The sequence below is a fragment of the Pterocles gutturalis genome, unplaced genomic scaffold, assembly GCF_000699245.1.
Source record: "Pterocles gutturalis isolate BGI_N339 unplaced genomic scaffold, ASM69924v1 scaffold5691, whole genome shotgun sequence".
Taxonomy (NCBI): domain Eukaryota; kingdom Metazoa; phylum Chordata; class Aves; order Pterocliformes; family Pteroclidae; genus Pterocles; species Pterocles gutturalis.
The window spans coordinates 59,079-82,270 of NW_010102828.1; the positions used below are offsets into that span (position 1 = coordinate 59,079).

At 41.1% G+C, this 23,192-nt stretch overlaps 1 protein-coding gene across 1 annotated transcript in view; it reads right to left on the reverse strand.

Annotated features, from left to right (window-relative positions):
* The window catches only part of NUP93 (nucleoporin 93kDa), a 75,690-nt gene extending 52,883 nt beyond the window's left edge, over positions 1-22,807 (reverse strand). Inside the window, exons 1-2 of the mRNA XM_010086432.1 lie at positions 22,590-22,807; positions 21,950-22,067 (exon numbers count right to left, since the gene is read on the reverse strand). Of these exons, the coding sequence (XP_010084734.1) occupies positions 21,950-22,067; positions 22,590-22,768 (297 nt within the window). The 5' untranslated portion in view covers positions 22,769-22,807. The remainder of the gene's footprint in view (positions 1-21,949; positions 22,068-22,589) is intronic.
* Between the last annotated feature and the right edge of the window lie 385 nt (positions 22,808-23,192).

Genomic DNA, 23,192 nt, shown 5'->3' on the forward strand with positions numbered 1-23,192 from the left:
TTACTTTGCTGATTCATTAACATCATATAACTTACACGTTCATGAAAAATAGACACATCAAATATAATTTATCCTCTTGCCCATCACAGATCAGAAGAGGCTCCAATCATCACTAGAGATCTTGCAGCAGTGCAGGCTCAGATGTGCACATTACAAAGTTGCCTCACTGCAGAAGATCCTTCCAGAAGACAGCCAAAGAGGGCAGACAGGACTCCAAAAGATACATTTCACTAATGAAAAGCAGTAAACACACATTGTTTAGCACTCAGGAAATACATTTAGTAATGCATCTGCTTTAACTTTAGACATCAAGCAAAACTTAGGTGTCTCCCATGGGTCTTCAGAGGGAATTGCAGCTCTACCATGGCACCATGCAGACATCCAGTGCAGCAATCTCCTTCTCCCTGCTATCGGGCACAATGACACATGCTGCAGATGTATTTACTTGGAGTTTAGGTCAAACCACTCTCCATACACTATTTATTAGCCAAACACTTTCTTGTGGACCAACAGGTTCAGTAGCATGGTGATGATAAAACATATTAATGCATATTTGTAGATAAAAATATTAGTTGCTAATCAATTATTATTAACATATTATTCATATACAATTACTGAACCAGAGTCTTGCAGGTATCATTAATCGCTGTGGAACTTAATTAATTAAGTAATTAATTTACTTAATGGAAGTAAGGACATGCTGGAGGCAGAGATAAAGAACAGTTTATTTTCTTTTCAAATAAAACTTTAATATTTGCTCCAAACAAGATCTTCCAACTGCTGAGGTTTAATACTACCCAAAATGCATTTTCCCTAGAGTCCTCCATTATCAGCAAGGGCCTTTCTTGCAAATCCACATGTACTTTCAACAGATTCTCTTTGCTATCTAATTTGAGAGCCTTAGGTGTAAAGCGTTCGAGGAATGCAATCAAATCCTGCCCCTTCCAGGCCTACTGGGACACCTATTAATTCACCCTCCTGTAGAGAGGGAGTTTATCATCTCTTGCAATTGCTAGTATCTAAAAAATGGGAACAGGGCAACTTAAATTGGCATTGCACTTATTTAAAGTCTATAAATAGCTGTTGCCACAGCGTAAGTTAAATTGCTATACAGTCCTTTTCTACTTTTTAAAGCTAAACTCTGATTAAGTCAGGTAAGGAGGGACCATGACATACAAGAGTCCACAGAAAGTGAATACAAGTGCTTAGAAATTGTGTTGTATTCCATACAAAGATGAGCTGAGGATCCAAAGTAGCATGTGAGGTTCTCTCTTTCTCACTCAGTACAAAAGAGAAAAAGGCTCATTTCCAAATTGCTTCATCATCTGTCACCCAAACTCAAAATATCTAAAAGTCACAACAAAATCCCACAGACCAACCACAATAATTGAATGGGTACAAGGTGCATAGGGAAAAAAAAAATCTGAACATTTTTCTCCAGCATCTTTGTATGTTTTGGAAAGACAGCTGAACAATGATGACGGCTGCCTTTGCAGGGAGCAATCTGCTTTGGCAGACTACTGAAACAGAGGAATGGAGGTCAGGTAGCTGGGGAAAGAAACACTAAGCCCAAAACGTTCCATGGCAGAAAAAAAAAAAAAAAAAGTTGATTTTAAACACAAATACCAGCACAAGCTTCATTTAGGTAATTGTACCACTCACACTGCTATTTGCTTCAGAGATGGAGCAACTGCTACTATTTCCTCAGTCAGAGAAAAACATCTTTTTTTTTGGCAAAAGTATCATATTAATTTATTTTAAAAAGGTAGACTCTAACAGGCAATAACCCTACCTTATAAAATCTTATTATTTAATGGAAAGCTGAAATGACAGGAAAGGGACTGCACCAAGTCTTGGCTACAAGTCTGAGTGAGAGAGATTAAATAACACTTGGGACAGCAGCTAGAGGGCAAATTCTTGGCTCCTCACCTTTTGTCAAGTGTTTCCCCTCACATCTGGTAGAGCAAAAAGCTGTTTCAGTCTCCCTTAACTTCCAGTACCTGTTTCTAGCTGTAACAAAGTATTTAAGCTTGGTGTAATTATTGTTCTTCATGGCAGGTTGTGACAAACAGCAGTACTACCCGGTAGAACCAGATAGCCACAACAGTGTAATTTTCCACCAAAAGTGTGTTCATCCTGCCACCCAAAACCAGAGGCATGCACAAACCAAACCAAGCTTAATCCTTTTTGTTTTGTGCAAGTTTGTGTTTCTATAAAAAGGAGACAGAAGAGGACAGAAAACTTTACATGTACCTGAAGGAGCACTGGGTACCTGTTCCAGAGAGCAGTTAGAAAGGAAGGGCTTGGGGTACTTGCTGGCTCACCAGAAACGATCCACAGCAATTAGAGTTTCCACCCCATCTATCTGAGCAACACAAGACAGCCCCCACCGTAATCAGGACAGCTGCTTTGTACAAATGTTCCTGTACAAAAGCAAGAGCGTCAGACCTTCCATGCTTATCTCTTGAAAACTCAACGCAGTTGAGCTAGAGAGCTGTCCAGGCAGTGCCGTGGCCCTGAGACTGGAGCAGAAGGGACCAAGCGGAACAGGTACCATTATACAAGCTGGGGAAGCACCCCAGGAACGGAGCACAGATTGTTGTTGAGGCTGCAGGGAGAAGAGAGCAAACCCCATCTCACATCTGAGAAGAACTACAAGCTGACAACAGGCATGTTTTCATGGGCACCGCTACTAACATGCAACACACCTGTGAAGCAATACAAACCAAGCCTTCTTCTAGAAAAAACAATGGACTATTTTTAAACTAATACATTAAAGAATCACTAATATTACTCTGCAACCCTGAATCAGCAGCTCAGCAAACACTGGCCGTCTCAAGATAAAGAGGTGGAAAATTTTAAGAGGCCCAAATCTCAAAACATCAGGATTCCTGCCTGCCTCCCTCTGTCTTCTTTTCAGTGTCTCCTGCTTCAGAAGTTCATTTCAGTATGTAAAGGTTAACAAATACAAAAAACTCCAAGAAAACTCAAGACTTCCCTATTTATCTTCCCCCACACACACACCCCCCAGTCCAAACCACATTAGTACTTTTGGATAGCCAGATTATATTATAAAATGCAGGATTTCTACGTTCTGGCACCAAGCCAACATTTTAATGGACATTCAAACACTAAGGAAATGGTTGTGCATTAAGCCTACCAATAAGTCAACAATCAATACTCCAGTATTACAGTAAAAATACAATGCACCCTTTATAACTGCCTCTGGCCTCATCCCTCTTTGTCAAGCTCAGCTCTAAATAAAAAAATAAAGTCTTGAAGCCAGAAATGAAGTACATATTATTTCACAGCCACCAAACGTTTTTCTTAAGGTCTAGACCTAATTGGCCCTCTGGACTGCACCAGTTTTTTTCAACGGTGTACTGACACGGCAGAAGAGTCAGGAATAAAAAGGACAGAAGTTCAGACACAAAATTAATCAAGCAGGTCAATAGGTAAGAGCAGCAAAATAAAGAAACCTCAAACAGCTAAGCCCCAAGCAACTGCAGATTAAGAGCCTGGTTTCAACTTTATCTCCAAAAGGCATCTCAGTCAAAAGAAAACAAAGAAGAGTCACATCAAAGCACACTAACATTTGGGTTTTAATCGAATTAATAGATTTTAATTGCCTGCACAGCATCAGTCCTGTATGTCCCCTCTCAATGTATTCTATCAGTTTGATCAAATGAAGCCAAAGGCAAGCTCTGCAGAGTATGAGACTCGGACACCCTCTGGAAAGTGGGAGCATCAGGCAGGATTGCTCTGCAATAGAACAAATGCTTTAAATTTGGTTAACTCTGGCTTCCCATTCTGAGCCGTGGCCATAATGCTGAGCCACTGCCATATTTCTGAACAGTGGGGAAAAAAACGGACACTTGGAAGCAGCTGTGTGCGTCTGCAGAAAGGTTCAGGGTAAGCCTGTTTTTCAGGAAGAAATGGTGGCAGCCATTGATCCAATCCTGTGAAACCTGAATGTAAAAACAAGAGGACAAAACCAATCAAACTGATCATTTTTATCTCCACAGCCTAGTAAGCTCAGCACTGAAATGGAACTTCATCATGGAATGGTTAAGCCAGCATAATAGCTTGGGTAAACAAGCCAACCAAATTCTCCATTTTCTTATCAGGGTCTGCAAATACACAGAGAGAAACAGAGAATGATTGTTTCAGAAATCCCTCCACAGATCCCTTTGGTTTATTTGCTGAAACTATCTTGCATCCCTGGGGTTTCAGTTATAAGTGAGCCAAGAGCTAGGCTGGGAATTTGGAAAGACTTTTTGCTCCTGTTTTGAGGTCAGGGCATCTGCACCTGGAGGTTCAGCTCTGCAAAGGGACAAGCAGTGCAAGCTTAGCAGCCGAGGAAGAGGAACACACCAGTCCTCATAGAGCACAGGGCAGTTCAGGGGTACAGGATCCAAGCTCAGCAGCTGGGTATGCACTCCGCAATAGGCTAGGCCAGACCTCTGCTTTTGCTTCATCTCATTCTCTCAGCAATCAGGCACATCCTAAATAATCCATTCTCAAGCAAGAGTTGCCACACTACAAAATACTGCTGCATAAAATGATTATATTGGACAGCAGGCAGTAGCTGTATTGACTCAAGTTTTGGCCTATGGCTCTAATCAAATGCCAGCTTGAAGGGATGCATGGCCACAGTTCCAGCTCAGGGCAGCAACTAACAGCAGTCTTAGCATAATTTCAGCTCAGAGAAGCTGAAGATCTCCAGCCCGGACTGGTGATAGCCACTGCGGATGCCTTTCCAGTAAGAGGGTGGTCTCAGCAGAGCTGCCAGGGGTTTTTCCAGCACGGCTTCGGTTCCTCGCTGGAGGTGGGGAAAGCAGCTCTGCTGACAGTCAGCATACCACAGGGGCAGGCAAGGGCTGTGCTTCTCACCCCTGCCAAAACAGAAAATCACTGACAGAGAGAAACAACCTTGGTTTTTCACAAGGTCTGGTATCTGAGGGAGGGAAGGTGGAGGCCAGTTATATGCTGTTGAATACGGATCAGGACTGTGAACAATAAAGAGGTCTGAGGAAGCAGGAAAAAGGAAAACACCCGTATAAGCCTCCACTACAGAATCTCACAATGTTGTGAGAGCCAGTGGTGAATGCAACTTTTATTTCTCAAGTGAAGAAACTGAGGCATGGGAAGGCATTTCTTGAACTCAAAGTCAAGCAGGAAAATCATAACAAAAATTGGATCAAAATCCTGCTTTCCTGCGCTAAAAAACAGCTGCCACAGAAGGCTGTTTTCTAAGTAAATATACCCATCATGGGGTGCCAGTCAGGCAAGGATCCAAAAACTCAAGGGTCAGGCGCTATTCAATATTTAAATCAGTGCAATAAAACACTGCATAAATATTTAAACTGGCGCTCCTGCTCCACAATACTCTTGGAACATATTTAGCCGCTTGCTTTCAAAGTTTGTAACAGACATTCCCTTCTTCCTTCTGTCCTGTGGAACCTCTGAAAAAACCCCATTCCCTGCTCATCCACAGGACATCTGACAGCAGTTTGCTGGTTTGTTTTGAATGTGCTGCTTTCAGTCACCAAGTACCAATGGATAAATCTTGAAAGCTGAAATCCTATATGCTTGGCTTTTTATGGGGCCTTGTTCTAAATTCCCCCAACAAAAAAACCCCACACAAAACTCCAGAACATTCTCCATTTCTACATCTCATTTATAACCTCTGGCTTCAAAAGCTAAATGCTTGGGCTCCATTTTAGCTGTTCTCACAATATGGGCTATAAAATAATGTAAGACGCAATTTGTCATTAGACGCTTCCAGACTACGGAGAGCACATATTTGCTTAGAGCTGACTAGAAATCTGAAGTCAAAACAGTGACAAATGCATTTTGATATTCCATGTGCAATTGAATTGTTTAAAATTGTTTTAGCTTGACAGAAAAAAATATCACGCCAGTCATTAATACAAGTTATGACTGAGATCACAGGGCAACATCTTCCTATTATCAGTCATTACCTGTGCTGCCCTGCCCAGCCCCTGCTTTTAAGCTGTGCAACATTCAATGAGACAGGAGCTGCTGTAAATGGAGGTAGAAGCTACGCAGATGTGCCCTGCCAATACCCTACCTGGCTGCGCACTCTAACAATTCAATCCACTGAACTGCAGCTCTGATGGATATTCCTATCCTGAGATCTCCCACAGTTGCACTCAATACCGATTAGCAGAACCTGCTCCTACTTCAGCCTTAATTTCCCCGTCCTTTGAGATCCTAAGCCTGTCAGCGTATTTGTGCTCCAAAACAGATGAAGTTTCTCTTGAAAATAAAGTTTAAAACTTTGTTAAAAGGCATTTCCATAACATTTATATTCTAAGAACCACTAAGGTTTATTGTAATAATAAACACATCTATTGACCACAGAAATTTGACATAGCATCTGACATCCGCAGTGTTTTGCTTTTCCTACTGGTAGCAATAGCTTGTTCAGCAGCTGCTCCTAGTAGCACCTATGCAAGTCCTTCTAGAGATTAATAGTAAAACCAAACAAAATCCCAAACCCAAACAAAATCCAAAAAATAAGGAACAAAAGCCAGCTCTTCCTTAACAGTTTGAGTTCTGATGGGCTATCAGAAGTAACAAGCAACTAAATCTTTGGTATTAATGCAAAAGGAAGACCTCATGACCCTACAGATCAGATTACCCTGTCAGAATGTACCATGGTGTATCAAAAGACACCGGTTTTGTACTAACACTTTGAAGGGCAGGACTGCACTTGAATCATTTACACTCATGATGGCCCTGGAAAAGAGTCCAAATGTGAGACTGTCAGCCAGAGGAAACAAGATTTAGACTGTGAAGCTGTCCCCATCAATGAAAGCCAAATTTATTAATACACTGCACTGCTTTCACAAGTAGTACCAGAAAGGCCAGTGCTTCAGCCGCTCAAATCTGGCACTTTTCAGTGCCATCAGCCTTACTCTAAGCAGCTTTACTATGCGACCACATGGAGACCTCTCCATCAGAGGAAGAGCTGCCACTCCTGGTGCTGATATGGTATCACTCCTGATTTGTTCTGGAAGCTGCAAGTTATTTTTTTTAAGGTAATTAGTCAGTACTACACAGCAAGGCCAAAGATCTGGTGCTATAATTGTAGCAAAGGGTTGTTTCAAGATGGGGAAAGAAAAAACGGAGTAAAATAGATCAATAAGCTTGGGAGTTGTTTAAAATCTGAGGTCCTACCTACCCAAGAACAAAAGCCTCTAGAAATTCACACATTTAACAGAACTCCTCAGCTTCTCAAAGAATTGCATTAGCTACACATTCAGCTTACAAAAATGAATCGCAACACTTGAAGGAAAAAAAAATTGTGAAAGAAACAAAAAGCCCTTTTCTTTAGTCACACGTGACAGCGATTCAATTTCACTGTCTACTGCATGCATTTTATATAAGACAGATAGGTATGGGATACTGGTCATGATAGTTTTCAATTTGTCACTCTGGAACTTCAGTTAGGAAAAGGATGAAATCAAGCAAGCCATTGCCTTTGACACTAGCAAAAGAGCCTCACTAATGCCAAGGCACAGCCTGCCTGGCTATCTATGCTCTTCAGTGGCACGTACAACCAGATTATAACTGTTGCATCAGATGCAGTGCAAAAGTGATCCTCTGCCTGCTTAACTTGCTTAGAGTCAATTAATCAGCACGTAAAATAGTGCCAGTAAAGACCACTTCCATTATAAGTGGTGGCTATCCTTCTCCTGTTCTAATTTCAAAATTTCCATGGTAAGGTTCATATAAAGTATCGGAGAAAAATTCTGTTTCAATAAACCAGTTAAACACTTGCTTCTACAAACTGAGATGCACGTGGCCACGGACCAGGCAAAGAACATCTTCTGCACAGTGTATTAATGTAAAGGATACAGGCTACAGAGAAACAGGGAACAGCTTACACCACCTTCCTTGGTACGAGAGGGCCATAACCATCCAGCATGCTTGCAACAAGATGAAGACAGGATTTCCATAACCCAGTACCAAGGTGTGCTCTTTCCTGTGGGTGACAATGGTCAAGGGCACTAAAGGTAAAAGGATCCAACTCAGGTCTGCATAAAATCAGTGGATTTAGAAACTCCTCCGAGGTGGCAAGATGAACCTTCTCTGGATCCCCAGGGGCACTTCCCACATGCAACATGTTCTGCTGAGCCATCTCTGCAATGACACAAGTCTTTGAATTGTGCTTCCCACCTTCCCCTCAGAATGTGTGGTTTCAAGCAACATTTGTTGCCAGGATGCATTGCTAATACATAATATATCAGCTAGAAATTAGTATTTCATCTCAGGGAGAGAAAATGTTACAAGCACTTCTTAAGAGGCAACGAATGCAGAAGAGTTTGAGGAAGAAATCTTTTAAGACAAACAGAGCAAACCTATAACCGAGAAAATATAGATCTATTGAGACAAACAACTAAATCCTGCCCTTTAAGACAGACTGCAGATTCAACCCCCTGATGCTCATTTTACTGCTGGAAAGAGATCTGTTCTGCTATTCTGCTACAAAAAGACATAATTTCTCCACAAAGCTTAGCTTTGGGTATTTATTGTAGGGATAACCTCTGACTGAAAAGACTTGCTTTTTTTTTTCCCTGGTGATGCTTAAAAAAAAAAAAACAAACACACATGCCAAAAAACCTGGACATGGAGCCACATGTAAGGTTTCCTCCCCAAACCCAGCTCTCCTAAATGTCAGCAAGAACCACCTAGCCTTCCAAACAAACCCCAGACTCTTTTCACACAGAGGACTGCCCCGCTGACTCAGGGGACCTACCAAAACCAAGGGGGCAGGAGAAGGCCTAGAGGTTCCTAGCTGCCTTCTGAGAGCTTTCAGATGACACAACACACCTGACACGCTGTAGAGCCTCCCCAGAGATAATGCAAAAAGGCTCTGACAAAGCAAGGAAAAAGCAAGCAAATACAGTAACCCCGAGGAAAGAAGGAACAACATTTAGCATAGCACATTAACTAACTACGTACAGCACTATCATGTACTTCATCCTACCAGCAAATATGAAGCCAAAACATTAACCTCAAGTCAAACAGCAAAACAAAAATAAGAGAAGCAATATTGATTCACTGCATCTGTTGAGCAATCAAGCTTCTTACCATTCGAAATGAGCTGCAAATTTTCTGGATAAGCCATCTTTAACTATGGAAAAATTAAATCAAGCTAGACAGGGACTGTGAAATATAGCAGGGGTAGCACTATGGAAAAAAACAGAGTATGGTGTCCAAAAGTGTAATCCAACAGCAGAGTGGTCTTTGCATCCAGCTTCCACCATTCAGCTTTCACTAGGACCTCAAGATGGGCACAGTCCCTTTCAGTTGGGTCTTTTGAGTACTGAATTAGTGCTTATTTCAGATTCATTAAAGCCTTCAGGTTTTTGTATCTGCTTAACAGAGTAAAAGGATTTAAACATGTCATTTTCTGTTACAAACCCTGGGGCAGCAGAGGAAAGAAATAATGTTTCAGAGTTACGATATAGTAACCACAGCAGGTAAAATCAATTACTGCTGAGAGGATCTGGAGATAACACGCAGGTTCCCACTCATCTATTTGAAATGTGGGGTTTTTTCCTCTCCATTTCCTCCCCCGCTTCTCTTCAGAAATGCCTTTTCTCATACATTAGAATCTGGCCCAAAGAATCCTACTGGCTCGCACACACATTGAGAGAGAAGGATTTGTCATGAGACTGTACAGTATCCCCACCTGTGCGCTCCTGCTTATCTGAGATTAAAATCAAATCCTTCACAGATTGTCCCTTCCACCTTTCACACCGAGTTTGGCTATACTGAACTTTATTATCAGAGAAACCAAACAATGATGTTGCTCTATCGAGAACACCATGTAACTGAATAGCCATCCTCAAAAGAAAAACTGCAAGAGAGATTTGGGGAACTAGCAAAAGCATGTACATCCCCTCATGCGACACGAGATGGGAACACTTTCAGGACAGGTGACACTAAAAAGGAACCAAATAAGAGCTGGTACTTTAGAAGTCTGGAAAGAAAAAAAAAAAAAAAACCCACCAAACATCTGTACAGGGCAGATCCAGAAATCCAGTTCATACAGGTCTGCACAACAAGGAAAGGATGTCTGTTAAAATGATGCCAAGCTCAAAACCAGTAAAAGGAAATAAATTTTAACGCAATCTGTAATTGAATTGTGGAACTTGCTATCTTCCTGTGGTAGTAAGGCCAAAAGCATAATGGGATTAAAAACTGACTCAGTATGTATATGGATATTGACAATATCTAGAGCTGTGTCTAACAATAAAATTGTGGAAAGAATTATTACCCCTCATGCTTCAGGGTTTTAACCAATCTCTAACCACTAGAGAACTGGGTGAAGCCTAGTAACACAAGCAAATATCCCTGTGAACATCTTTGTCAGTGTTTCTCCTCTGAATTATCTGGTGCTGGTCACAAGCACATAAAAGCAATGGAATAGATGTGTCCCAAATCCCATCTAATAAATCAGCTACGACAAATTTAGTTTCAACTAATCCCACATCTCCGATTCAAGTCTAGCACAGCCAACTGAACCCTTCAAAAAGGTTTAATAAAGCTGCTGAAACTGAAATTAAGCAGTGACGTGTTTACCAGAGTCCTTCCTCGTTCACTAGCCTTTGAACAGCACTCACCTAACACTGGCAAGCTTGCCCTTTGCTCCCCCAGAAACACCACAAGTTGGAAAAAGTCCCTTTCCTTCCTCACCCCCACCCCACAACAAACACCGAAGACATCACAAAATCCAGAAACTGGTGCTTTACAAGTACAGTCCACAAAGACTTGCGCTGTGGTCACAAAAGCTGACAACATGCTATTTTATTCTCAATAAAGTTATTTTAAAATAAGTCTCTTCAAGCTTCTCAAGCCATTTTTACCAAGCAACAATTAAGCATGCTGTTCCAATTAACTTAAAAAATAATCTGTTAACTGTGGCTTAAAATGCATCTTGCCTGCTGGCTGAGACACAAACAGTGGAACAGTATAGAGAATTTCCAACTCATCTCCCTAGGCTTCTTTCGGTCATTTCCACGCACACAGAAAGCCCAACACAAGACATTTCACAACAACTGCTTTTTGTTTAAACTGGAGTTTAATGATTTATCTCAAAGTAACTAAATAACCCTCTTGCACCCAAAATATTGTCAAAGCACAGACCTGAGTAGAATGGACAGGAGGTAATAAATGAATGCAAAGTAGGAAAGCAAAGGTAATAAATACAACTGGAGTAAGGAAAAAAAATGAGACCAGAAGAAAGACAAGAAATAAAGTACAGGAAAGAAAACAGAAAGGAGGCAGTGAGAACAGAAGCTGTGCCAAACATCTAAATGAGTGAAGCAAATTCACGTGTCCTTGGTTCCACCTCAAAAGGCTGTAACTTTCTTTCAGGAGCATATCCTGGCAGAAATAAGAATTCATTTTACTTCAAAAAGCAAAGCTAAAAAACATCCATACACAGCACCCAAACATTTCTTCTGCAAACTGACAAATTTTCAGGCTGACATTTTGCATGGGGAAGCTTAAATAGATCCACAGTTTAACGCCCAGGCATCAATAAACCATTTCCACACCTATTAGTTAACGACTATTTTAAACCAAAGCTTGATCATGTCTAGGATTAAGATTTCAGATGTGGAGTCAAACTGACTAATTACTAGAGCAGAGAAGAGGGCACACAACAGTATCCCCATAGCCTTGCCCAGACTGCTGAATTACACAAATGGTTTAGTAACAAACCCCAGTGGAATTCATCAGTGGAGTAACACTTTCAAGAGGCCTGAGTGAATTAGGGGGGCTTGAAAGGAGGGGAGAGAGTCAAGAGCTGCAGCAGCTGCTGGTTTTTCAAATACATTTGATGAGCAGCCTTGCTAGAAAAAAGGCGTCCAGCATTTGATGCTCACAGAAGTTCAGTGAGACTGTCTGGTCTGCTCATGTTGCAAGCTTCATTTGTGACAGAGTGATTCGTTTTGAGGGATTAGTTGGGAAAGATGCTCAAGACAATGCTGAAGTAATAAAGACACTAGCAAAAAACCCTGCAAAAACAAATAGTTCAGGAGAATGGTAACAAACCCATCTTGTATAGCTCAGCTCCAAGCCACTCTGTCCCATTTCAGAAAAGTTTGCTGAAGAGCAGAATTCTTTTTTTCCTACTGCAGTTGGGAATTTTTCTTTGTTTCTCCTTTTCACAAGTAAGAACTGAAAAGCCATCCTGACTTAAATAGGTAAACACTCATTTTTCAATCCCAAACCTCCAGCTTAAATCCATTAACCCACTGCAATACTGGGACTGAAAGCTTCTGCCATCTGCGAGAAGTCCCGGCATCAAGGCCTCTGCATGGCTATGAGCAGGGCTTCCCCACGCCCAGTATTTCCATTTCTAATTTCCACAGAGGCACTAGAAGGACATATCATGGTCCACTTAGGAAAGAATTGGATTACTTCAAAAACAAATACATTAAAAAGAAAGAAAGAAAAAAAACCAATCCAAACTGTGGTCTTAGGCTGCTACTATCCAAAATGCTGTTAGTATTTTTGAAACCTAATTTACCTTCTTGTTAATTTTGTCACATTTTTTTCCCCTTAAATGCAACAAAGATGAATCGGATTCACTTCTGCATATAACCAGTTCCACTGTTAAATTCTGTCACAGCCCTGCAGATCTTTTATTTTAGAGCTACAATCAAGGTACCAGAAATCTCCAAATCCTCTCCCGTAAAGTCTACGCTTTCTTCGTAATGGTTTCAAAATTGATGGAAATATCAATATTTTACAAAACAAAATGGAATGGTGCTCCATTTGAGCCTCAACTAAATAAATAAAACCGTCTCTTTAGCCCAAGTAATTGCTCTATCACGTGATACGTGGAGGTGGTCAACTGCCAGGTTGCAAGAATTTGCATCTCAGCATTGTTTCTTCTCACCAATCTGTATAACCACAGAGACTAAACCGTTCTGATAAATTTTTCCAGCACCATAAAAACGCTAATTCCAATGGTTCATTTGCACATGCTGAGCACACAGTCTAGGTCAGCAGTCAATACAAGACCTCAGCGAGTACTAAATTAATGAGACGGCATGACATTAAGAGGTACAGCATTGCTAGCGGTGCTGTCCTCCTAGTAAGATGCAACAGGGATCCTGAGAGTCGTTAATGACCCTACCGTACTTCCTGCAATAGTAACTTAGTGCCAAGCTGGGCCTTGGTGAAATTGACTCAGATAATCACATCCCACCAGCCCAGGTTTGCTCTGGAGTTTCAGCCACATGTGGTGTTTTAAAGGGTCCTGCAGTGCTACCGAGAGAAGCAGAGAAGTCAGCTTCTCAGCACAGGAGAGGCTGTATTTCGGATATGTAATCCCCAAACTGCCTTTTCAACTGTGTTTGTCCTTTCACAGGGGTACGAGTTAACATTCTATTAGGAACTGGAACAAGTGTCAGCAAAGGGCAGAGCTATGCGGTATAAGGAGGAAAAAAGGGGAGGGAGGAAAATGAAGGCAAGTGTTACAACGTTTTAAGATGTTTATTAAAAGTCTACAGTCGTACCTATTTGAGATGCAAAGAACATATCTGGATTAAGCAGACAGGAAATATAAAATGTGCCAGGACATAGCAGAATTTAAATAGATCAACAAACATAGCTACTAGAACAAGAGTTCTCAATTTTTCCATCTCATGACCTTGCATTAGCATTAAGTTTTGAAATGTCCCTTTGATACTCTCGTTTACCCACGCTAAAAGAGAGAGGCAGATCATGGCTCTTCTTTCCCTGTTCCTAACCCCCCTTAGGGTTAGGAATCCATGATTAGAACCATGATGATCTGGCACATCACCACATAACTACCTCAGTGAGCATACAACCAAGCAAAAAAAGACACTTGAAACAATTCAGTATCTCAGCATTTATTGAGTGACTGTAATCCGGCCAGCCAAGAAAACGCCACAGAATATTCTACATCAACTGTGCCATGGTTTGGGTTTTTGGGGGGTGTGTTTGTTTTTAGGGTTAATAAGGCCAGGGTAATTTAAAACCACACTACTAAATCATGCTAACAAAAAAGTAGAGAAAACTGCTGCTTAGATGTAAACTAAGCGTGTGAGGGAAAAACTGACAAGCAGAAAAATAACACCCAAGAGTGCCAACAGGCTTCTCCTTTTTTTTCCTCTCCTCCTTTTCATACAGTGCTATTCGCGCACCTACCTGATGCCAAACGGAGCTTTTTGGGGTTTTCACTTAAAAAAGCCACAAAAAACAACACACAAAAAAACCACCCCACCCCAACAAACCCCAACACCCACACTCGCTGTGAAAGAGAGAAGCCTGCACTCTCAAACCCCAGTCCCATCCCAGTCTATGCGCACCTAGGCATCTCCCAGGGCGTTCTTTGATCAGCACAGGCCTTGGGAGGCTCAGGGCCAACCTGGCTGTGCAGAGGGGCCCTGGGAGACTATCAGTGTCAGAAAGGTGACAGCCAGGCCACTGAATACCCGGCTGCCTCGCCTGCCTTGCCCTTGCAAGTCTTATCACCCAGCAGAGAGCCGCAGACAGGCTGCAGTTCTCCTTCGGGGTCTACGTAAAATTGTTACACATTACCTAAAAGAAGGGAGACATGCACACGTGTTAGAGATGAGATGAGGAAGTTCCTGTAATTTATATTTTTAAGGTACATATCCCTTAACTCCATTTGCTGCATGTTAAAATATTCATTCCACATCACCGCATTCAATTGTGTTAAAACTGCCTCTGGCCGCACTTAATTACCAGGATATTTATATCCTCAATTTGCATGCCTAAATGTATACGTTAAGGGTCAAATCCTGAATGAAATCAATGAGAAAACCTAGGCAAAGACAACAGCAGGGTTTGATACTAGCATGCACTAGTAGTGGGAGGACAAAAATTACTTTCTAAAGCTTTTGAAGAATTCACAACTAGGACCGCAAATAATATTTTTCATTTGGGCTGCAGCAATGCAAATAAACCAACAGCTAATGACCGACCCTAAAATAAAATGAGGTAGAAGGCTGTCCTCTTGCATTCACTGTCCTGGCTCTGCAATGGTTAAAAGGTCCCCACAGCTGTGCTGGCATCATCGATTAGGGTGAACAAGGAAGCGACAGAAAAATAAAGCCACCTTAATTTCAAGCTCCATTAGAACTGAAGGACTTGGGGAGGGAGAAATCAATGTTTGGCAAATGGGAAAGGACAAAATCTGCAAAAGGAAAAATGCATTTTCAGGCTAAGCTAATGCAAACAATGGATGGTCAACAACACTTGAGGCTGTCCCTTTAAGGTTGTGTCAGCATTTCCATTTATAAACTCTGATTTTAGTTACACCCTAGTAGATTACCACAGGCTTTGGTATCATTCTAGCAGATACCACAAAGTGTATCACAAACAGTAATATAAAATAGCAGTAAGAGCTCACTGGTTGAATAACGCACCCTTTCTGTACCTGACATCAGTTTTCAAACTATGAGTCACACACATACACACACAAACAGAAAACAGCACTGGGGCGAAAATCCTGGGACCAGATTCTACCAACACCAAAACAGAAGTCAAAGCTGCCTTTGATACAAAGCCTGTCTACACTACTCTGAAAAACTTGAAAATATCCTAGATACTTAATTTCAGTCTGCCTCAGATACCACTTGGACATATTTCAGTCTAACCTTCTGCCTTCATTTAGATAAAAGCTCTTAGTTCTGTATCTGGACCTCCAGAGAGCTACTGAGTCAGTACTCTGAACATCCACACCCAGAAATCAAAACCAAACCCATACCCATAAAGGTACGCAGCCTTTAATTTCATTTCTGCCTAGATCTGAAAGCCAAGGTGAAACTGTTGTACAAATGAGATAATTCAACAAAATCAACTGTAATCAGCCAGACTATCTTTGCAGGTATAAATCAGGCTTTGATTCTGCAACTTACCACTACCAGGTACCCCAAATAAGTTTACCAGACCAGCACCGAACCTCTCCGACATCCGTACCTAGCCAGACACCACACGTGCAGAGCCAAATCCTAACTTACATGTTACAAAAGCACAGCCTTCCCATACGCTTGTAATAATTCCTCCTCTGGCTGCCATTGCTGCGACCCGAGAAAAGCCTGCTAGGACAGCACTCACAAGAACAGGATCTTTGCATCTTTGGAAGAGTGAAGAAATACCTTTTCTGAACACAATGTTGATATTATGCTTATACACATATACCCCGTCTTTGTGATACCAGCTGGCATGATCAACCCTCACCTGGGATTTTTATAAGCCACAGAGAAACAAACAAAAACCCAACATGCATTTATGTGCTAAATATGGCATCAAGAATCACTCAAGTATCATATTCAACTTTGAAAAGATTTCGCCAAAATAGGGTAGGGTGCTTTGACAATGTAAAAAATCTTGAGCTTTATAAACTCTTGACATAAGAATTGTTATGAACTGGATTTGCTGCACAAAGTGTTTGTTGTGTTGTGTGCAATTTAAGAATGCAATCTTTGAAATGCGAGAGGAAAAATACAAATTCCTATAATTTAATGGCAAGCCTAGAATCTTTTTCATAATCTTCCCGGCCTACTGCTCTAGTGGGAGACATTTCCTGGACTCACAACCCTTTTATGTGCAAGCAATCTACATTTTACAACTGATAAATAATTCAGATAATTAATTGAGCTGCAATTTGGTGCACTTTTTAGTCAGCACTACAGAGGACCATTTAAAAGAGGTTCTGTACAGAAAGTCTCTCTTGCTTGTTAACCCAAGCTGAGACTTCTATTAAGGTGAATTCCTAGATTCTCTCAACACTTTCTGAATGTCTCACATCAGCATCCTGGGACTTCATGCCCTAGGATGCTCCCCTCTGATTTTTCTTGCTGTGTTTGGCTCTCTAAGAGAGGATATTTCCTGGAATTCTCATTCTGCAGTGCTGACTGCCACCATTTGAGAGATTAGATTCTAGCATATCTCTCTATGTTGCCCACGTACAGGCTGCTAGAATAGGCCACAATGCAAGAAGGAACAGAGACAGTAAGCAAATACTTGCAGCTGAAGGAAACTATCAGAGAAATCACTGGATGCAAAGGAGCTATGAGGGAGCCCACAACAGGAAGTCTAAGGACTGCTGTTAAGAGCTTTGATAGAATTTAGAAGTCAGCAGAGACCTAAAATTCATACAATAAAGATATAATCATATTGGTAACCTTCATGTAACTGCAACAGTCAGCAAAGGCTAAGCATTAGGTCTATGCCCCTGGCACAAGTGCCCATATCCACCTCCAGAGGCACCACCTTCTCCTGCCCCGTGGTGTACACAGGCTGTACCAACGCAGAGCCCCACCACAGCTTTACCTGGAGGAAAAGTACGTGGACTTGCAGCTTCAGGTGCTTACCTGAAAAAAGTCTCAGCCTCTTAAATACTTTACAGCATCATTTGATTATGAACTGATAAGACTACCTGCTCAAACTGAAGCTTGAGGGACACCACACATAGAAGAATAATTAAGGTGTTAAAGAATGTACAAGTGACAAGTAAGTTTCAGACAGGATTTAAGGCTAAATAAATTTGACACAAACTACACAGGCTTGGGAATGTATGTTGAGCATCAGGAAAAGACAGGACTGAGAAAGGACAGTTGAACCTTCAATACCAAGTTCACTAACTATTTGGGAAGGAGTTTTGTTCATTAAAAATGGTAAGAGTAATGGTAATGCTAGAAAGTGCAGGCTTGATACAGAACAGAACAGCCCTTCACAATTCATGTGTAGGGGCATTTTATGCTGAAGTAGAATTTTAACTATGACACTAACTTTAGGCTTTGTAATTATACAGTTGATAGAGGATCCTGGGCAAGAAGAAAAGCAACCAGGTGTGCGGAGGTATCCAATTATACAGGACATGAGAAAGATAACGAGAAACTGAGAGAAATTAATTAGCACAACTAACTTATCTTAGAGGTGGTGTTGACATAGCTTTGAAAATTACATTCCCAGGATTGAAAGTAGCCAATAATGATTTTGTTGTTAAGAATTTTGAATTATTGCATCCAATCAGTAGCTGCCAAATCTGACAAAGCTCTGTATAAAAGCACGTAAGCAACACACAATAAATGGCTTTCACTTTCATCATAATTGGCTCATCTGGTCAGTGTGCTAGAACTTTGCACGCTTACTTCAAAGGCCTCCTCGCACTGACTACAAAGAACTCCGCTGGTCGACTACATCCACAGAATTAAAGCCTGTATAAATACTGGGTAACAGCAGAGGAAGAGTAAAGTCTTGTAAAACAATACACCACATCCCTTCCTTGTATCACTCTGCACACTGTCTTCCAGAATACAACGGAAGCAACTTACAAAGGGAGTATTCTACACAGTGTAAAGGGAAAGCTACTCTGGCCTGAAATAAACAGACAAGCCTGAAGGAGCCTTTGAAACTAATTAGCTAGGAAGAATGAAAACAAATCCCAACAATCATCAGAAGGTATAAGAAAAAGTAACATAGGAAGAAGCTTTTGTAGCAGATCTTTATCTAAAGCATCAGATAATTTTAAAACCTACTTGGTTAACAGAGCTAATTAGAGGATAAGCAGCAGTGCATAACACGAATGTCCCCTTACGTAGCTAACAAAACTTAATAAAAACTATTCTGATATGACAAGATCCTGTTGATGATGACTGCATCCCATGACTTACAGATGAGTGCAGAGCCTTGACCATATTCTAAGCAAGTTACTTTCAGATAACAGACCATTGTTAACATCAGCCAAACAGCTTGAGAGTTGACTGCATATCTCCTCAGACAGAGCAGAGAATGATGTTCTGCAAAACAACATCAAAATCCTTGCACCTGGTAACTTGTTAACTGCAAAACAAGCAGGGATGAAACATTTAACATTAACACTTTACTCATATGCCTGCAAGATGATCTAAAATGGAGCACCTTGCCATGCTTCCCACTGCAAATTGTCTTTAGCTAATTTACTACGAATATTTTCTGCACATGGCCTGCAAAAAAATGTTAAGATTCAAAGCACACACGTATTAGGCCTCAGACATGAGTAGCTAGACTTAAATTAAAGTGATCAGTGATTAAATCACCAGATTTTAACCACGATTCAAAACAGCAAGGAGGGAACTTTGATTTAAAGAATTGATTTTAATCCTGTTTTTCATTTGTACTTTTTAGCTGTTTTCCTAACGGGCAGCCTGAATCTCATTGGCTGATTTGGCCATTTAAACACATTGATTTCCAATTAACCACTGCTTATGCTATATTTGAAGCTTCTCCTAGACAGGATGATACAACTGTATCTATATTCAAAATATAAACTTATTTTAGAAACAAAGTATTTATTCAGAATCTCAAACATTTTATTAAGCTTGAAAACAACAAAAGAAATTTCTTATTTACTAGATGACACTTAGCCACGCGCTTACACATGGGCTTCGTGTCAAGCTCCACTAGGATGGACTAGAATCCTAGGAGAAACAGACCATATAAAGATGTCCAGTCAACTACAATGCCTGAAATACAAGCTGGATATTTTTTTCTTTGTATAGAAGTGTTCACATTTCAAATTGTCTCTATGAGACCAAAGAAATCATTAACCTTAGTAGCAAGACTGAAAGTAGACAGATTGAAAATGATGGCTAGACAGAGGCATTTCAGCACCTAAACATGCAAACAGACCAATATTTAAGAAACTTTCAAGAATGCATATGCAAGGTAAAGTACCCAGATCCCACAGAAATCACCTGGACCTGAAATCAATGGGTCTCAGATACAAAATTTGCTCCAGCATGGCTGAAAATCTCTTGATTTCAGATGGTAAGACTTAAAAAAAAAAACTCCCACATCCTTCAAGCCTTTCCAGTTAAGAAATCTCATCTGGCACTGTTTGGTTTTTTTTTTTCCTAAATAAATATGCTTATTTTTATTTAAACAGGATTAATAGTTTATAGCAAGCGTAGCCCAAAACATCAACTGCCATTAATTCTAAATTTAAACACTTGTTTTTTAAAGAAATAAATGCATTCTAATGAAAAACATTCAAACATTGACACTGGTCATAAAAAATACACTGGAGATGAGAAAACACACTGAGAAGATCACCAGAATATACCAGAATCACCATATCAAATGATAAGGCCTTAAGGTGTGGTACAATTAAGAAAGAGGAAAGCCTTCATGTCTTGATTAGGTAAGCTGTAAAATAAAGTAAAATGGGAGGATTATACAGTCCTGTCTGTTTTCTCATATGACACAAATCTCAGATCCAAAGGGTCAAGAGCTCCACTGCTTCTGGGCTCAAGAATCTACAATAAGATTGCTCTTAAAGCAGAAAGGAAAAAACAGGAATCAAAGAAGAATTAACAGCAGTAGTAAACCTAAAAAAAAAAAAAAAGGAAGAGTTTTTGAAAAAAAAAATCTAGACAGAACAGGGTCAAGGAAGACACGTACCAAGTTTAACATCACCAATTAGAAATACAACATCAGAAACTGGACCAAAGGAATAAAATGAGAAAAGACAAAGTGAATGCCACCAGTGGTTTAGAGCTCTCACTCTATGATCACGCAATAGACAAAGTCTCCAGAGTGCACTAATTTTTAGTGAAAAAGAGAGGAAAATCATTCAGGGAAGGCAAGAGAAGATAACTAAATATGCTATGAATTTCCAGAAGGTAAAGAGTTGCAGAGGCACAAGAAGAAATCCCGTCTTTGAGAAACACGTTAGATGTTCCGAGTACTCAGTTCTTGCACACACAGAGTCACCCTTCTGCGTTCCCAGCCCAAGAGGACTGAAGGCAGCCTGCACATGGAGGAGTACTGCTTACACTGCGAGGAAACATCCCCTTGCCCTGGGCCCAAGGCACACACGCAGCCCACTGGAAAGGCTATGGGCCTTAGGGAATAGGGGATTCAGTAAATCCGCCTGAAGACAGACCACAGGGCTCCTACCACTAGAACGACTAGACTAAGGGCTAGTCCACCCAAAATGGACAGCGCCAAGCGCTTAAATAAAGCATACCATTAAATAAAATGGGGTAACTTCACACACCTCCTTTCCCTTCTGAGGTTAAGCAGTTTTAGGTCATATTACTTCTGGGAAAAAGAAGAGCTTCCAACACTTTTGACCCTCCTAACTTAGCCATCTGCCAGTAAGGAGAGAGAATATAAGCTTCAAATTATTAACCAATAATTCAGATTGTTATCTTCAATGCAACGCACAACATCAGTTCCATAACCAGCTCTTAACTGAGCGCAGATTTCTTCATGATGAAGACATTCTACAAGGGCAGGCAACTATCATAAAGCAAAAACAGATGGGTCACATTGATTTCTGAGACACCCGGTTAGATGATCTACAGGAAAACTTGCAAGATTAAATCACACTGGTAAAGCACATGAAACACGGCAAAGTCAGCCTACCACCAAGAGTAGGTTATGACATCTCAGCTACAGTGACAGAAAAAGCTATACTCATCTCTTGTGCACATTGACTTCAATGCCCCCTATTCCAACACCTCAAAACTGACAAGTGGTTCCACAGGTGTTCCTCCAATCAGACACAAAAACACCCTCAGAACTCTTGAGGGAGAGGCGTCCCTGTACAATTTAGGCTTGCAAAGCCAACAAAGACAGGTCCACAAAGGCAGTAAGTACGGACCTAGTTCCCCTTGACTTCAGCAAGAGGGTGGAAGTAAAAGTACTTCCGACGATGTGGTACTTAATGCTGCTTCTGCTGGCTGCCTCAAACATCCTTCATCACTGAGAGCAGCACCTCTCCTCCATACTTCCTCTAGCCAGTGAATTAAACACAGAACAAGACTATTTCCACAATGATGTCAGAAGAGCTTTGAAACACAACACAGGAATGGCAGTGACAGGGGCAGTGTAACTCGCATGTCAGAAACGTCCCTACCTGGATGTCAGTGTCCTTCACAGGTTCAAGAGGCTCAAACGTAGTGACTGCACTTAGACTCTCTAGTCGCTGGGAAATGTGAGATATATCAAGCCCTTTAGACCCGAGAAGAACAGACCTGTAAAGAAGATGTACAGGTATGAAATTAGTATTGAACAGCCAGAACTCTAAACCCAAATTCATTGCCACCATTTAGGTCAGCAGCCAGCCACGTACAGACAGCGCTCCCAGCCCTATGTGTATATCTAACCACCTCAGCCCTGCTTAACATTTTCTGCTGTTCCACTGCAGTATTGCACAGCTGCCAAGTTCTTCCAGATAGAAAAATTCTATAGCATGTTGGTAAATGTCTTCAGCAGCAGTCAGAACAAGGTACTGCGCTTTTTAGCTTTAGTGCCCAAAATCAGGAATGGCAGCTCCTCAGATAAATCCTTCAACTACCATTTTTTTTTTGTAAGTAGAAGAAAGGTGGGGGGAAGGAAAAACAAACAAACAAACAACCCCACCACAACAGCTTTGCAGTCATTCTGTTTCTCCCAGACAAGTCCTTCTGGCAAGACTCCCCACACATTGGAAACCAAACCCATAGACAGCTTCTACCCTCTGCGCAGAGTTTCCACTGCCGGCGCTCTGTACTTACGCCTTAACATCTGCAGTCTCCTGGGAAGTGCGGGTCAGAGTGTGGGAACGCAGGCGCTCCCCAGCCTGCTGGATCTCCTGCAGGTTACGTTCTACATGAGGGAGCTCAGAGATACCTTCTGTCTCAGCTGCAAGCTGTTCTGCCTGCTGGAGCAGCTCTCCAAAACCTTCAGTATCCATCTCTGTTGTAGGTTTCACTCAAGATGCACAGACACCTTCAGAGAAAGAAAAAAAAATCTTGCTCAGCTAGAAACAGTTTCTGTCCCTACGGGGACACAGACAGACCAGCAAGAACAGGTCTTCCAGAACAGGATACCCTTCTGCCCGTCCTCCCCAAGTGCTAAACATCAAGGAAATACTTTTAAGTGGTCTCGGAGAGCTTTGCCTTGCAGGACTATGTTCTTAAGGCAGATTTATGGACTTGTCAGAATGCAGATGCCATATGACAGTTCATATATTGCCTTGATATAAAGGAGAGCGAAAGCAGAGAAGTTCCTGTGAATAATTTGGTGTTAATTTAGCTATAAACTACTTGTGTATATACATATATACACCTACTTTTATGTTCATTAAGAATGAAGACACATACAATCGCATGCATATA